The sequence below is a fragment of the Ranitomeya variabilis genome, chromosome 5, assembly GCF_051348905.1.
Source record: "Ranitomeya variabilis isolate aRanVar5 chromosome 5, aRanVar5.hap1, whole genome shotgun sequence".
Lineage (NCBI taxonomy): Eukaryota > Metazoa > Chordata > Amphibia > Anura > Dendrobatidae > Ranitomeya > Ranitomeya variabilis.
This window is the reverse complement of record NC_135236.1, coordinates 73,167,414-73,185,741: the sequence shown is the minus strand read 5'-3', so window position 1 is coordinate 73,185,741 and position 18,328 is coordinate 73,167,414. Positions and strand designations below refer to the sequence as shown.

The 18,328-nt window shown below is 44.5% G+C and overlaps 1 protein-coding gene across 6 annotated transcripts in view; it reads right to left on the bottom strand.

Moving 5' to 3' along the window:
- The window catches only part of FGFR1 (fibroblast growth factor receptor 1), a 115,158-nt gene that overhangs the window by 67,689 nt on the left and 29,141 nt on the right, over nucleotides 1-18,328 (bottom strand). For all 6 annotated transcript variants that reach the window (XM_077262242.1, XM_077262241.1, XM_077262237.1 and 3 more), the window contains exon 2: nucleotides 8,466-8,631. In XM_077262242.1, the coding sequence (XP_077118357.1) occupies nucleotides 8,466-8,556 (91 nt within the window). In that variant the 5' untranslated portion in view covers nucleotides 8,557-8,631. The remainder of the gene's footprint in view (nucleotides 1-8,465; nucleotides 8,632-18,328) is intronic.

Below are 18,328 nucleotides of genomic sequence, written 5' to 3'. Positions count from 1 at the left end.
TATAACTATAGGATTAGTAATGGATAGGTGTCTTATAGACGCTTCTTCATTACTAAGCCATGGGCTTGATGTAACCAGACAATACAAAGGTAACATCAACCCCACAAATATTACCCTGCTTGCCACCGCTACAGGGCAAGTGGGAAGAGCCGGGTAACGTGCCACAATTGGCGCATCTTTGAATGTGCCAATTGTGGGGCGGCAGCAGGCTGCTATTTTTAGGCTGGTTACAAATATAGGGGGACCCCACACTATTTTTTTTGCAGTGGATCCCACTATTTTTGCCAGCCATCCAAGGTAAGCAGACTGCCGCGGCCTGGTATTATCAGGCTGGTAAGGTTCATGAAAATTGGATCCTTACCAGCCTGAAATACCAGTCCCAGTAGTCTGCTTTACTCTGGCTGGTTAACAAATATAGGAGGAACCCACACCATTTTTAAAAAAATTATTATGTATTTATTAAAGAGGGGTCCTCCGTGCTTTCCTCCACTTCCTGTGTCATGTATGTCCGGCTGTGTCACAAGATTCACCATTTTGTAAATTAGTTCACATGCATAGTAATCTGCGTTCCCGCACTTAATACGCATGTGATTAGGAATGTAAGTCTCTGCAGATGAGCCGTGGGCATCGGTGCACACATAGTGGGCATGAGATTTCTTGAAATCCCATCCACTATACTGTAATATCTGGACGCTGCGGATGTACGCAGCATCCAACCCGCAGCGTTTACTGACCGTAGGAACATACCCCAATATATCTGCAAACAGGAAATCACTTTTTTTCCTTCCCAGAAGCCAACTTTCAATTAGCTTTATTTCATGTGACAAAAAAAATGAAAAAACGAATAAAAAACGCATGCGGAAAAAAACACATAAAAAACGCAGGTGACCTGCCAGTGACCTCAGAAACAGATTTGGTGCAGATTTCACCTGCATCAAATCCTGAGCAAATACTGAGCCATTCCTGACCGTGGGAACATACCCAAGGGGTTAGATCCCGTGTCTCTAGACGGTAACAGCATTGTACTTTTATTAGACAGAACTTCAATCTAAATTTTTGGAATAGGGGGTTCTTGGCCAAGGAAAGTAGGGAAACGCAGTAGCCCTAATACTGCATTAGCTTGAATATACATCAGCGTACACAAAATAATTGTCAAATCTATGGACCAGAGGTTGTCGATGGACTCCAGATCACATGTAGACCATTAGCGGTATCGCAGGGCAAATTTTTTCTCAGTCTTGTACTTATACACTGTCAATATTCCCATTATTTGACCACAGAGTTCATAGTGCAAAGCAATAGATAAGATAGAAGAGGATGCTTGGCAATTATAATCATGCAAAGCTGCTAAACTTCTCTATGGTCAGGAAATAATTGTCTGAGGAAAGGTCAGGAAGGTGCCGCACGGTTCAGTGATTTATATTTTCAACTCTGGTGAGTAAAGATTTTATTCCTCAGAAGAAGGATTAATTCCTGAAGGAGGGAAGAAAAAAAACATACAACATAGGACCCCAGCTGTTCCAGTTGGCCTCTGACCTTCTTCCTCACTAAAGTGTGATTTTTTTTCCCCCTCACCCCTCTTGTGAAGCTTTTGCTCCCCCTCCCCCACTTTCCTCACAAGCCCAGACACAAAAGCTTCCTCAGTGCCTCTTGTTCAGGCAGCACAAAAATGTTTCTGGCCTCTTTGGCTAATGAAGTGTGTGGGTCAAAATGACTGTTTATATATGCTAATCTACTTCCTCTCCGCACTGGAGAGACAGGCCTCTCCTAAACACAAGCTGAGGCAAGAGCCATTAGAAGCACTCACGTACACGTGGTATCCTAAGGGGAACTTCTACAACCGTAGGCCTTTATCCATCAGTTTGCCAAAAAAATAACTTGTCAATAAGGGAAAATATTGTCCTTGTAGCAAAAAGCTACATTTTTTCCTCCAAAAACAACATTATGATTTTTTTACCCATAAGCTGGGAAATCATTTTCATCGTTCCATTTATAATTATCTGAAAACCTTCCCCGGTTTTCGCCCATCATTCTATAGAGCCAACATATGTCCTGAATGACGGCCAAAAATGGACAAACGTATCATAATCAGGCATTGAACCGATCTTTGCATCACCTATTCTTGAGGTGGTAAGAGCTTTTGTCATTAGTAGAACCTATGCGACAACTATCCTCCTCCTTTTTGCGAGAAAATGGATGAGTAGTATGAGTAGCTAAGTTTGCCATATACTAAAACCTTCACGGGGACATTTTCTTGTTAGCCTCGTCATTAACGTTTAGTCTGTAAAGGATGATGTCTCAGAATCCAATATTATATGTTACAATCACTGATCGATCTTGGCTTGATCTGTGGTCAGGTCACCTAGACTGGGCTTCTATTGATGGAATTCACATCTGCCATTTAGCAAAAATTATTTTTCCAAGCACTTCCAAAAAGTATACCCAACAATGACCCAAATGGTCTAAATTGGTCTTTTAGGACACCTAAAATCTCTTATCTCTGGCCTAATGTTTGCTTATCGGTAGTCCCCCATATTTCACTCATACATAGCCCGATTCTTATCTGTCCCCAAATCATTTTTTGACTGCTGCAACTTCTACCTCTCCACTGTAACAACATCTATTTAGGAAGGGTTAGGGCCACACCTATGGTGGTGTCTGTTCAGATCTGCAATTACAGATTCCATTAAAGAATTTGGAAAATATAGTTGCTATATACTACTTAATAAACATGAAGAACACCATGATGGAAAACCGAATGACTCCAATGTTATCAAAGGGGTCTGTTGGGCACCATCATTTTTACTTATGACATTAAATTCTGTTTTCTGCTCCTTTAAGAGAATGGACATCAGGAATTCTTAATGAAAATGTGAACCATCCTCATCAAAACATAACATGGACTGATGGGTCATACAATCAAGCTGACATGAAGGTAAGGCCCAATCGATAGTATTTGCCCGTACTTAACAGATGATCAAAGTGCGAACAGGACTTTTTTTTTTTTTTTTTTTTTACAAGGCTCTTCAATCTACTACATGTGATTAAAAACATGGCTGACGACAAGCTTCACCAGAAATTGGTACTATGAATTTTTGGAGTATGCAAGTTGTGTATAGATCATCACTTATTCAGGAATGTCAAAGTCTTCAACATACAAGTCAATCTTTACACTCTAGCTAATGATTGTTGACTGGGCAACATCTTCTGTTAGGTCTCAAACTACTTGGTTTAGAGGTGCAAATATTTAACCAAGAGCGTCTAGAATCCAAAATATTAAGTGCTAAGTAACCTGGACAAAAAAGGAAGGGTGAGAATGTAACCCCATCCAGGTGAACTTCAAATTGTGGTGAATAGACAAGATTCCTCAAGCAGAACGAACTGTGATAATAAATTTGTGAGAGGTTGTACACCTCACTGGTGGCTCAGGAGCAACAGGATTTAACGCTGAAGCTCTCTAGGTGAAGTGCTACAAGTGATTTATAGGCAAGAAGAAGAGGTAAACCAGATGTTCTCTACATGGAAGACAGTCGGAAGGAAGTAGTATATGCAAGAACATTTTTTGGGAAGCAATTTTAGGGTTGTTTCTGCCCTGGAATTATCATGATCAGAGAACTTATAGTTTAGAAATGCTCATTTTGTAAAGAACAATTGCAGCAAGATAACGCAAACCAGTTCTTAACTATTGGACGCCGGTCATCATCGGAAAAGGACTTTAAACACCAATGGTTGGTGTAACCCATTTATAACCTTTAAGTAGTTGATTTGAGTTGTACCACACTTTTCTATTCACTGGAAACAGACATGAAAATAGACCTCATGGTGCTGATTCTAGTTCCACGAAGACTACCTCAACACCTTCCTCAGCACAGGAATTGCTCACCTGTCCCCTTTTTTAAATCTTATTACCAACAGGAGAGAACAGTGACATTATCTATCCCCTGGCGTCTAATGAGAGGTGGTCATGTACAGACAAATACTGATCATGGGGATAAGCCAACACTAATTAGGCCCTACCGTCCATGTTTACACGGACTTCCCTCGAAGTATCTCTAAAGACTCCATGTCTTTCACATACCCAACATTTACCATGTCCCTAAAGATCCACAGATTTCCCAGTGTCAGTATAAGGTATCTTGCACTATATACTTATATGGATGCTGGGAGACATATTATGAGCACTTCTTCTGATAGAATTATGACAAACGGTACTGTACAGATGAGACGTTTATACGCAGCACTTCTTTTTATCCACCCACATCATCACACGTCTAAGAAAACTTATCTACTTGTGCATAGAAGGATCAGTAACCCGGGGCTGTGTTCTGGTAGATTCACAACAGACTGCCAGAGAGGTATGTAATATGTTTACCCAGAAAGATGAGTGGAGATACCCTGGGGCTATGGAAAGGAAGACAAGTCCTTCGTTGGGACAAAGGCAGAACAGGAAGTCTGTGCCGGATTATCTGAGCCCCAAGGCTGGGAACCTGCTTTACGCTATACGTTTTGTCAGCTATCAGGCATAGGATTTCATTTATCTCCACTGACAAACATAGGCAAGTGGAATGCATAAAAAAGGCGTATAGTGATCCACTCATTCATAAAAAGAGCATCAAAGACAACCAACTGAATGATTTCTGACCACATCATGTAGAATAATATTTTTTTTTTTGCTTTTATTGGTTCAAAGTATTTGAAATTATGGATGTATTTTTTCTCTACAGATGGGATGTTACTGATGGGTCAGAGCATGTAGCTGACAATCTTCCGTCCAGTTTCTATCACATTGGTTTAAGAAAATGGATGTTTTAAAAGGAGACCTAACAACAGATTTGGTGAACTGGTTGCCCATCATATTTATGAGGGACTCCTAACTCTGTTCCGACCAAAAATGTTGGGGAAAGAAGTATTGGGCGTGTTGAATCTCACCGACCACTTGCACCAGTGACCCCATTCCGTCACATCTCCTCCAGTCCCTTTCCCCCGGCTGTCACCTCTCACCTAACAAAAATATTCAACCTTTCCCTCACTTCCGGTATTTTTCCCTCCTCATTTAAGCATGCCATCATACATCCATTACTTAAAAAACCCTCCCTCGACCAAAACTGTGCCGCTAATTATAGACCTGTCTCTAATCTTCCCTTCATCTCTAAACTCCTCGAACGCCTGGTCCACTCCCGTCTTACCCGCCATCTCTCAGATAACTCTCTTCTCGACCCTCTTCAATCTGGCTTCCGCTCTTTACACTCTACTGAAACTGCCCTCACTAAAGTCTCTAATGACCTACTAACAGCTAAATCTAATGGTCACTACTCCATGCTAATTCTCTTGGATCTCTCCGCAGCATTCGACACTGTGGATCATCAGCTCCTCCTCACTATGCTCCGCTCCATCGGCCTCAAGGACACCGTTCTCTCTTGGTTCTCCTATCTCTCTGACCGATCCTTCACTGTATGTTTTGCTGGTTCCTCCTCCTCTCACCTTCCCCTTACTGTTGGGGTTCCTCAAGGATCAGTCCTAGGCCCCCTCCTCTTCTCTTTGTATACTGCCCCTATTGGACAAACATTCAGTAGATTTGGTTTCCAGTACCATCTCTATGCTGACGACACCCAATTATGCACCTCTACTTCTGTTATCACGCCGACCTTTTTAGAAAACACCAGTGATTGTCTTACCGCAGTCTCTAACATCATGTCCTCCCTCTATCTGAAACTGAACCTGTCAAAAACTGAACTCCTCGTGTTCTCTCCCTCTACTAACCTACCTTTGCCTGACATTGCCATCTCCGTGTGCGGTTCCATCATTACTCCAAAGCAACATGCCCGCTGCCTTGGGGTCATCCTTGATTCCGAGCTTTCATTCACCCCCCACATCCGATCACTGGCTCGCTCTTCTTATCTGCATCTCAAAAACATTTCTAGAATTCGCCCTTTTCTTACTTTCGACTCTGCAAAAACTCTTACTGTCTCACTTATTCATTCTCGTCTGGACTATTGTAACTCTCTACTAATCGGCCTCCCTCTTACCAAACTCTCCCCGCTCCAATCTGTCCTGAATGCTGCTGCCAGAATCATATTCCTCACCAACCGTTACACCGATGCCTCTACCTTGTGCCAGTCATTACACTGGCTACCCATCCACTCCAGAATCCAGTACAAAACTACTACCCTCATCCACAAAGCACTCCATGGCTCAGCACCACCCTACATCTCCTCTCTGGTCTCAGTCTACCACCCTACCCGTGCCCTCCGCTCCACTAATGACCTCAGGTTAGCATCCTCAATAATCAGAACCTCCCACTCCCGTCTCCAAGACTTTACACGTGCTGCGCCGATTCTTTGGAATGCACTACCTAGGTTAATACGATTAATCCCCAATCCCCACAGTTTTAAGCGTGCCCTAAAAACTCATTTGTTCAGACTGGCCTACTGCCTCAAAGCATTAACCTAACTATCCCTGTGTGGCCCATTCAAAAAAAAAAAAAAAAGAAAACATAATCAGGTTCCTCGCATCATGTTCTCATACACTTTATGCAGTTAATAGCCCTCTGTGTCTGTACTGCTACATACTTAGAATAATATATGACCTCTCCAAATCATTATTATAAATGTATAATACGATGTGCAAATCTACATCTATATGCTAAATTGCATATTGTGAATTAGCGACTCAATATGGGCAATGTATAGAAGAGAAAACTGAGTCATAGCTAAATTTTAGAAAATACAACAATACTTTATTATGACAAAATAGAACACAAGACAAACAAGTATAAAAGGGAGCACTTGTAAAACAGTCAAATGGACTCAGGTTGGCCACAGGGTCAGTGATAAAAATCCCAAGATATTAGGTACCGGCTACAGAGCTGTACATCATGGGTGTATAGAAGTTTAGTGTGTCACCATATGAATAGTAATCACAGAAGCAGATACTGCTAGGTACTTTGAAAAGAAAAAATAAAACGATATTTATTCCTGTAGGTGCATAATGCTACCCCTATATGGATCAAAGCGCCTATACTGCCTTCATATTTCTAGTGAGCTTAGTAAATATTGGTGGCACAAAACAACGGAGTGTGAAAGATCTAGATCAAATTACATTACCCGTCATGATGTGGAGCAATGGAGCCGGGACCAGTTCCCCAACGCACGTTTCAGTACGAAATGACCTTCTTCACACCCCCTGAAGAAGGTCATTTCGATGACGTACAGCTCTGTAGCCGGTACCTAATATCTTGGGATTTTTATCACTGACCCTGTGGCCAACCTGAGTCCATTTGACTGTTTTACAAGTGCTCCCTTTTATACTTGTTTGTCTTGTGTTCTATTTTGTCATAATAAAGTATTGTTGTATTTTCTAAAATTTAGCTATGACTCAGTTTTCTCTTCTATACAATGCTACATACTTAGGCAGTTAACTGGTTCATGCAGCTTTACATGAACACCCGAGCCTTACACTATGGCTGGTCCAAATAACTAAAGCAACTGTTACCATCCACCTCTCGTGTCTCCCCTTTTTCTCATAGTTTGTAAGCTTGTGAGCAGGGCCCTCACTCCTCCTGGTATCTATTTTGAACTGTGATTTCTGTTATGCTGTAATGTCTATTGTCTGTACAAGTCCCCTCTATAAGTTGTAAAGCGCTGCGGAATATGTTGGCGCTATATAAATAAAATTATTATTATTATTATTATTATTATTATTATTATTATTACCCTATCCCTAGATCTCCATAAGTTGCTGCCAGAGGTGCCTAGTAGAGATGGTGAAAATGTAACCGGTTCATTGGCCACATCAGTAATCTGTGGCTGCTGGATGAGTGCCCTGATAACCACATCTTATTTTTTGGCAGGCCTGGCATGACATCATCATTGCGATGTGACATCACGCAAGACTGGCTAAGCTAAGAGTTGCGGATGCTGTGAGGTAGGGGCAGTTCTCAGGGTTCCCATCAAGAGATTGCCAACATGTCTGATGGACTGAGTCATTTGAATCGATTTGCACCCACTCAAATGTTTAGTTGTAGTTTACTCCCCTCTGACCATTAAAAACACATCCACATGTCAATATTCAGTTAAGTGGAGAGGGTCTCAACTAACATATGTTTGACAGCCATTCCTCCCAACCATCACATAGGCATGAAAACTTGGCTCAGTTATCTTATATTCCACAGGAATAAAGGACAGGCTGAAATCGAATGTGTCCGACTTATTCTTCAAGGCATCTACAGTTGGGGATGAATCGTTACACTGCCGAACTTATTAAATACTCGGCTGGTTACCAACCGAAATTACCAGGTTTAACTGCCTTCCATTTTATGTGAATGGGCATCCTTAAACTCTACCCAACAGACTAAAAGTTGGAATACGCCTATCTAAAAAATAAAACAATTGTGTACTTTGTTTACATGCTACAAACTAGCCCTTAAAAATGACACCAAAAAGACATAAATGCCAACAAAAACCTACCTTGATGTGGCAAGGTGGAAGGGGGCCGGGCAGCTGAAAGAGCAGCGCCGAGTAGGACACCCCAGAGAAGCAACGACCTTCCAGAGAACATCCCCACTCGGCTAGTGCAGGCCACCGGAATCCATGAGGCCTCCAGTGTCAAGAGCAGATGAGCCTCAAACTGTTTCTGAAAAAAAACAACACATAAGTTACAGTCGAGCCATTCACCAATCCTTATCTAATAAACAAAAAAGAAAAAAACAATTTTCATTAAAATTATCTTTTATTAAAGAAGCACTCGCATGAAAATTTTTATCCTCTTAATATATTGCAGTTATATTATATAGCACTGTGTACTTACAATTGCTCATTTTGCTTTTTTACCTAGTTAATTCTTCTCTTTCCACTAGGTCTATGACATCTCGTGATTAAAAACGGACTAGCTGAATCCTTCTGAGCTCTGCATAGAAACAGGAAGTCGTTTCACCGCATGAGTCAGCATTAGAACTACAATTCTACATCACTGCAAAGTCCCTGGCAGGAGAGAGGAGTAGATAAACTCGGTCAAGAGTTTAATTAAGAGGGGGATGACTTATGCAGGGATAAGAGACTTCCTGTTTCTACATAGAGTAGAGAAAAGAGAAGAATCAACTGGGTAGAAAGGCGAAATGAGCAAGTGTAAGTATAGAGTGCTATATAATATGATGACTGCAATATTAAGAGAATAAAAACTTTGATGGGAGGAAGAGGAGGAGTGCTTCTTTAACGATCCCGTGACAGTGGACCTTTATTTCCTTACTACATATCCTACATTTTGTACAATATGATATGTGCACACAGTGTGTTTTCAAGTGGAAACTGTTAGGAAACACTCCTTCTTTGGGGAGTTTTTGGTTTCCTGAAGTAGTCACGAAAAGTTTTGGATGTTTTTTTTCCTAAAGCACTTTTTGCAGCCTTTTGATTGGACACTGCCTAATGTGAAGCAGATTCCGTCTGCAGCCATTCCAAAGAAGTGACAGATATTTTTTTCCACCAGGCATTTTTCAAGACATGAAGTGGAAAAAAGAACAAAAAATAAAAGGCTAAGCATATAAGAATCACAATATATATATATATATATATATATATATATATATATATATATATATATATATATATATATATATATATATATATATATATATATATATATATACACACACTCACCGGCCACTTTATTAGGTACACCATGCTAGTAACGGGTTGGACCCCCTTTTGCCTTCAGAACTGCCTCAATTCTTCGTGGCATAGATTCAACAAGGTGCTGGAAGCATTCCTCAGAGATTTTGGTCCATATTGACATGATGGCATCACACAGTTGCCGCAGATTTGTCGGCTGCACATCCCAAAGATGCTCCATACAAGGCAGGATGGATCCATGCTTTCATGTTGTTTACGCCAAATTCTGACCCTACCATCCGAATGTCGCAGCAGAAATCGAGACTCATCAGACCAAGCAACGTTTTTCCAATCTTCTACTGTCCAATTTCGATGAGCTTGTACAAATTGTAGCCTCAGTTTCCTGTTCTTAGCTGAAAGGAGTGGTACCCGGTGTGGTCTTCTGCTGCTGTAGCCCATCTGCCTCAAAGTTCGATGCACTGTGCGTTCAGGGATGCTCTTAGGCCTACCTTGGTTGTAACGGGTGGCGATTTGAGTCACTGTTGCCTTTCTATCAGCTCGAACCAGTCTGCCCATTCTCCTCTGACCTCTGGCATCAACAAGGCATTTCCGCCCACAGAACTGCCACTCACTGGATTTTTTTTCTTTTTCGGACCATTCTCTGTAAACCCTAGATATGGTTGTGCATGAAAATCCCAGTAGATCAGCAGTTTCTGAAATACTCAGACCAGCCCTTCTGGCACCAACAACCATGCCACGTTCAAAGGCACTCAAATCACCTTTCTTCCCCATACTGATGCTCGGTTTGAACTGCAGGAGATTGTCTTGACCATGTCTACATGCCTAAATGCACTGAGTTGCCGCCATGTGATTGGCTGATTAGAAATTAAGTGTTAACAAGAAGTTGGACAGGTGTACCTAATAACGTGGCCAGTGAGAGTGTATGTATATATATATATATATATATATATATATATATATATATATATATATATATATATATATATATATATATATATACACTGTATTTTCTGGCGTATAAGACTGCTTTTTAACCCCTGAAAATCTTCTTAAAAGTCGGGGGTCGTCTTATATGCCGGGTGCCGTCTTGTACGCCGAGTGCAGACACCAATGTGTATATGGTGGGTGGGGGGGAGTGGTCCCGATGACGAAGAAGGGGCGTCTCACAGGAAAGTGTGAGTGGAGTATCCCCCATTACCTCATTGTAGCTTCAGCATGGGGTCTCTGTGCTGGGGAGAGGCGGCAGCTGCTGCTCCTCTTTGTGCCGCATGGGTGCTATGCTGTGGGGCGGTGGCCGCCGCCGCTCCCCAGCACCCCACACTGCAGCTACAATGAGGTAATGGGGGATACTCCACTCACACTTTCCTGTGAGATGCCCCCTCTTAGTCATCAGGACCACTCCCCCCCAAAAGGCACATTAGTCACCGGTAGGGTTGAGCGACTTTCATTTTTTTAAGATCGAGTAGGGTTTTGGGAAACCCGATTTTGTCCAGAGTCGAGTCGAGTGCAGTCGGCCGATTATCGCTAAAAGTCGGGGATCGACCGAAACACGAAACCCAATGCAAGTCAATGGGGAAGCATAGTCGGCAGTGAGTGGAGGCCAGGAAAACACCTACAGTGCCCATTTTAATGCCAAAAACATCCATTCTTGTTTCTGAAGCTTGCCAATCTTAATTAACTGTATAATAATAGTTGGGCATAGGGAATTGGGGGAAAGTTGTGGGGGGAGTAGGGCTGGCTCAAGTTTTTCGTGGGCCCAGGAAATGCGGACTACGTCACGGCGGTGTTGCAGGGAAAGGTAAGTATTTAAAAGTTGCAAGTGCTGTGATCCTGAGCAAGCAGGGGGGGCCCACTCGTTCGCATTGCCACTGGCACAGGGCCCCTCAAAGTACGGCGGTGTGTTTGCATGGCGGGGGCGCCTCCCACCAGCAGCGACACTTTTGCGTACTCTGAGGGGCCCTGTGCCAGTGACGTCGCCAACGAGTATGCCCCCCCACCTGATGAAGGAACCTGCACTTTCATCTGCACCTTCCTCTTTGTCCCTGTGTAAGGTGGTATAACATGCGGGAAGGGGAACCTTACTTTCAGCAGGGACAGATTCTGGCTGTGTAGAGTACAAGGGGAATGTAGTGGTCTAGGTCAATGTACCAGCAGACTCATTTAGCAGTGGCTGGGCAATGGGCAGGATGAGGAGGAAACAGATATAGGGCCAAAGAATAAAGTAGGCTACATGCAGTTCAAAATTGGTAACAGGACTAAACAGGCGGCATTGCTTTGTTCAGTGGAGTAGCAAACCCAAGAGCAGCAGACACTGTTTCAAGGGCCTAACCACACTAGTAGGCCAAATGCAGTTTAATATCTGATAGTATAGGGCGAAAGCCAGAATGTGGAAGCTCAGCTTTGTTCAGTTGAGGACAACACCAGGGAGGGGCAGACACCTTTAGTAGGCCGGAAAAGCCTATTGCATTTTTTAAAATGGTAATTTGGAGCAGAAGGTTGAAGCTCAGCTTTATTTAGTTGAGGGCAACACCAGGGAGGGGCAGAAGCCGTTAGTAGGCCCTAACCACCATTTTTTTTTTTTTTAAAACCACTTAATGAGAGCCGGAAGGTTGAAGCTCAGCTTTATTTAGTTGAGGACAACACCAGGGAGGGGCAGAAGCCGTTAGTAGGCCCTAACCACCATTTTTTTTTTTAAAACCACTTAATGAGAGCCGGAAGGTTGAAGCTCAGCTTTATTTAGTTGAGGACAACACCAGGGAGGGGCAGAAGCCGTTAGTAGGCCCTAACCACCATTTTTTTTTTTTTTAAAACCACTTAATGAGAGCCGGAAGGTTGAAGCTCAGCTTTATTTAGTTGAGGACAACACCAGGGAGGGGCAGAAGCCGTTAGTAGGCCCTAACCACCATTTTTTTTTTAAAACCACTTAATGAGAGCCGGAAGGTTGAAGCTCAGCTTTATTTAGTTGAGGACAACACCAGGGAGGGGCAGAAGCCGTTAGTAGGCCCTAACCACCATTTTTTTTTTTTAAACCACATAATGAGAGCCGGAAGGTTGAAGCTCAGCTTTATTTAGTTGAGGACAACACCAGGGAGGGGCAGAAGCCGTTAGTAGGCCCTAACCACCATTTTTTTTTTTTTTAAAACCACTTAATGAGAGCCGGAAGGTTGAAGCTCAGCTTTATTTAGTTGAGGACAACACCAGGGAGGGGCAGAAGCCGTTAGTAGGCCCTAACCACCATTTTTTTTTAAAAACCACTTAATGAGAGCCGGAAGGTTGAAGCTCAGCTTTATTTAGTTGAGGACAACACCAGGGAGGGGCAGAAGCCGTTAGTAGGCCCTAACCACCATTTTTTTTTTTAAAACCACATAATGAGAGCCGGAAGGTTGAAGCTCAGCTTTATTTAGTTGAGGACAACACCAGGGAGGGGCAGAAGCCGTTAGTAGGCCCTAACCACCATTTTTTTTTTTTTTAAAACCACTTAATGAGAGCCGGAAGGTTGAAGCTCAGCTTTATTTAGTTGAGGACAACACCAGGGAGGGGCAGAAGCCGTTAGTAGGCCCTAACCACCATTTTTTTTTTTAAAACCACATAATGAGAGCCGGAAGGTTGAAGCTCAGCTTTATTTAGTTGAGGGCAACACCAGGGAGGGGCAGAAGCCGTTAGTAGGCCCTAACCAAAGTTGAAGGCCAAATGCAGTTTAATTTCTGATACTATAGGCCGAAAGCCAGAAGGTGGAAGTTCCGATTTAGACAGTGGAGGACAATTTGAATTAGGGACTGCAGACAGACTTAGTAGGCTGTCCCCTGTGGACCATGCATCCACCACATTAACCCATTGCGCCGTAATGGACACGTAATCTTCCGTGGCCATGCCTACAGGTCCATGCGTCTGTTGTCAGGTGCACCTTTGTACTCACAGATTGCCAGAGTGCATGGACAATGCGGTCTTCTACATGCTGGTGGAGGGTTGGGATGGCTTTTCTCGCAAAAGAAGTGTCGACTGGTTAGCTTGTAGCGTGGTACAGCGTAGTCCATCATGGCCTTATTAATAGTAAATAAAATATATAACTAGGCTCTATGAACTTTTAAATAGGTTCCAGGGGTACACGGGCAGCATTGGTGTGGTCAGTGGAGGAGTATTGCAAGTAGGGGCTGCAGACAGGCTATCAAAGGCCTAAAATAACAAACAGTAGGCAGTCATGGCAGTTTTACATCGGTTACATGGATACACAGGCAGGCACTCCAGGCAGCATTGTGCTCAGTGGAGGAGTATTGCAAGTAGGGGCCGCAGACAGGCTATCAAAGGCCTAAAATAACAAACAGTAGGCAGTCATGGCAGTTTTACATCGGTTACATGGATACACAGGCAGGCACTCCAGGCAGCATTGTGGTCAGTGGAGGAGTATTGCAAGTAGGGGCCGCAGACAGGCTATCAAAGGCCTAAAATAACAAACAGTAGGCAGTCATGGCAGTTTTACATCGGTTACATGGATACACAGGCAGCTAGGTGGTGAGTGGAGGAGTATTTAAAGTAAGGACCGCAGACAGGCTATCAAAGGCCTAACATAACAAACAATAGGCTCATGGCAGTTTTACAGCGGTTACATGGATACACGGGCAGGCAGCTTGGTGGTGAGTGGAGGAGTATTTAAAGTATGGACCGCAGACAGGCTTCGAAGGCCTAACACAATAAAATGGGCTGGCTGTAGGCACTTTAAAATTGGTTCCAGGGGTACACGGGCAGCAGTGGTCTGGTCAGTGGAGGCCTAGTGGAAGTATGGACCGCAGACAGGCTTCGAAGGCCTAACACAATAAAATGGGCTGGCTGTAGGCACTTTAAAATTGGTTCCAGGGGTACACGGGCAGCAGTGGTCTGGTCAGTGGAGGCCTAGTGGAAGTATGGACCGCAGACAGGCTTCGAAGGCCTAACACAATAAAATGGGCTGGCTGTAGGCACTTTAAAATTGGTTCCAGGGGTACACGGGCAGCAGTGGTCTGGTCAGTGGAGGACTAGTGGAAGTATGGACCGCAGACAGGCTTCGAAGGCCTAACACAATAAAATGGGCTGGCTGTAGGCACTTTAAAATTGGTTCCAGGGGTACACGGGCAGCAGTGGTCTGGTCAGTGGAGGCCTAGTGGAAGTATGGACCGCAGACAGGCTTCGAAGGCCTAACACAATAAAATGGGCTGACTGTAGGCACTTTAAAATTGGTTCCAGGGGTACACGGGCAGCAGTGGTCTGGTCAGTGGAGGACTAGTGGAAGTATGGACCGCAGACAGGCTTCGAAGGCCTAACACAATAAAATGGGCTGGCTGTAGGCACTTTAAAATTGGTTCCAGGGGTACACGGGCAGCAGTGGTCTGGTCAGTGGAGGACTAGTGGAAGGAGGGAGCGCAGAAAGGCTTCAAAGGCCTAACATAACAAACAATAGGCTCATGGCAGTTTTACAGCGGTTACATGGATACACGGGCAGGCAGCTTGGTGGTGGTGAGTGGAGGAGTATTTAAAGTAGGGACCGCAGACAGGCTATCAAAGGCCTAACATAAAAAAACAATAGGCTCATGGCAGTTTCACAGCGGTTACATGGATACACGGGCAGGCAGCTTGGTGCTGAGTGGAGGAGTATTTAAAGTATGGACCGCAGACAGGCTTCGAAGGCCTAACACAATAAAATGGGCTGGCTGTAGGCACTTTAAAATTGGTTCCAGGGGTACACGGGCAGCAGTGGTCTGGTCAGTGGAGGCCTAGTGGAAGTATGGACCGCAGACAGGCTTCGAAGGCCTAACACAATAAAATGGGCTGGCTGTAGGCACTTTAAAATTGGTTCCAGGGGTACACGGGCAGCAGTGGTCTGGTCAGTGGAGGACTAGTGGAAGTATGGACCGCAGACAGGCTTCGAAGGCCTAACACAATAAAATGGGCTGGCTGTAGGCACTTTAAAATTGGTTCCAGGGGTACACGGGCAGCAGTGGTCTGGTCAGTGGAGGACTAGTGGAAGGAGGGAGCGCAGAAAGGCTTCAAAGGCCTAACATAACAAACAATAGGCTCATGGCAGTTTTACAGCGGTTACATGGATACACGGGCAGGCAGCTTGGTGGTGGTGAGTGGAGGAGTATTTAAAGTAGGGACCGCAGACAGGCTATCAAAGGCCTAACATAAAAAAACAATAGGCTCATGGCAGTTTCACAGCGGTTACATGGATACACGGGCAGGCAGCTTGGTGCTGAGTGGAGGAGTATTTAAAGTATGGACCGCAGACAGGCTTCGAAGGCCTAACACAATAAAATGGGCTGGCTGTAGGCACTTTAAAATTGGTTCCAGGGGTACACGGGCAGCAGTGGTCTGGTCAGTGGAGGCCTAGTGGAAGTATGGACCGCAGACAGGCTTCGAAGGCCTAACACAATAAAATGGGCTGGCTGTAGGCACTTTAAAATTGGTTCCAGGGGTACACGGGCAGCAGTGGTCTGGTCAGTGGAGGACTAGTGGAAGTATGGACCGCAGACAGGCTTCGAAGGCCTAACACAATAAAATGGGCTGGCTGTAGGCACTTTAAAATTGGTTCCAGGGGTACACGGGCAGCAGTGGTCTGGTCAGTGGAGGCCTAGTGGAAGGAGGGACCGCAGACAGGCTTCGAAGGCCTAACACAATAAAATGGGCTGGCTGTAGGCACTTTAAAATTGGTTCCAGGGGTACACGGGCAGCAGTGGTCTGGTCAGTGGAGGACTAGTGGAAGGAGGGAGCGCAGAAAGGCTTCAAAGGCCTAAAATAACAAACAATAGGCTCATGGCAGTTTTACAGCGGTTACATGGATACACGGGCAGGCAGCTTGGTGGTCAGTGGAGGAGTAGGGACCGCAGACAGGCTATCAAAGGCCTAAAATAACAAACAATAGGCTCATGGCAGTTTTACAGCGGTTACATGGATACACGGGCAGGCAGCTTGGTGCTGAGTGGAGGAGTAGTGCAAGGAGTGTCTGTCCCAGTACTCCCAAAATATAAATAGATGTTAATGTCTCGCAAAACAACCAAAACAAAAAAAAAGATGGCATACTTAGGTACAGGGGTGGGCTCATCTGCTGTGTTTCTGACATAGTAATTTGGCAGTAACTATTTAATGGTGCCAATATAGGACACAGACACAGACTACTTTAAGTTGCATCATAGATGTCTACAAATTTGTATTGTCAGTGCCAGACATTGAATGATGTCAGCGAATAGACTAAAGATTGGTGGAGCTGTGCGACATAATTTTGCACGTAGTAGAGCCCAGTTTGAGCTGGGGTAGGGGGGAACTCTCTTGAGGCCGGCGGGACCGCCCCAGGGCCACTCATGTTACAACGGTGTGTCTGACGTTGGGTGCGCACCACCACCGCCAGAGACACTACATTGTACTATGAGGGACCCAGTAGCAATGCCGTCAACCAAAAGCGAGCACACCCACCTCTTCAGACAAACAGCAGTCTCACGGGTGCTTGCGCCAAGTCGCGATACCACGGCCCCGTGTGGGGAGTTTGGCCATTTAGGGAGGTGTAAACATGTCGTATGCTGTACAATCTGCAGCAGCAAATTAGACATTAGAAAAGTAATTCACAGGCAAGAGCTTTTCATAGGAAAGCTAGGTGTCGGCCGGGCAAGGTGGGGCAAAAGATTTTGAAATCCAGTTGTGGTTCATTTTAATGAATGTTAGATCGTCAACATTTTGGGTAGCCAGACGAGTCCTTTTTTCGGTTAATATTGACCCTGCAGCACTGAATACTCTTTCTGATAGGACACTTGCTGCCGGGCAAGCAAGCTCCTGCAATGCATATTCTGCCAATTCTGGCCAGGTGTCTAATTTGGAGGCCCAGTAATCAAATGGGAATGACGGTTGAGGGAGAACATCGATAAGGGATGAAAAATAGTTAGTAACCATACTGGACAAATGTTGTCTCCTGTCACTTTCAATTGATGCAGCAGTACCTGTCCTGTCTGCGGTCATAGCAAAATCACTCCACAACCTGGTCAGAAAACCCCTCTGTCCAACGCCACTTCTGATGTGTGCACCCCTAACACTCCTAGTCTGCTGCCCCCTGGAGCTCGTGTGAGAACGATCACGTGCGCTGTGTGCTGGGAATGCCTGAAGCAAACGGTCAACAAGAGTTGATTGTTTGGTTGCTAATATTAGTTCCAAGTTCTCATGTGGCATAATATTTTGCAATTTGCCTTTATAGCGTGGATCAAGGAGGCAGGCCAACCAGTAATCGTCATCGTTCATCATTTTCGTAATGCGTGTGTCCCTTTGTAGGATACGTAAGGCATAATCCGCCATGTGGGCCAAAGTTCCACTTGTCAAATCTCCGGTTGTGATTGGTTGAGGGGCAGTTGCAGGCAAATCTACGTCACTTGTGTCCCTCAAAAAACCAGAACCCGGCCGTGACAAGCAACCAATTTCCTGTGCCCCCGTGAAAGTTTCCGCATTAAAAATATACTCATCCCCATCATCCTCCTCGTCCTCCACCTCCTCTTCGCCCGCTACCTCGTCCTGTACACTGCCCTGACCAGACAATGGCTGACTGTCATCAAGGCTTCCCTCTTCCTCTGGTGCAGACGCCTGCTCCTTTATGTGCGTCAAACTTTGCATCAGCAGACGCATTAGGGGGATGCTCATGCTTATTACGGCGTTGTCTGCACTAACCAGCCGTGTGCATTCCTCAAAACACTGAAGGA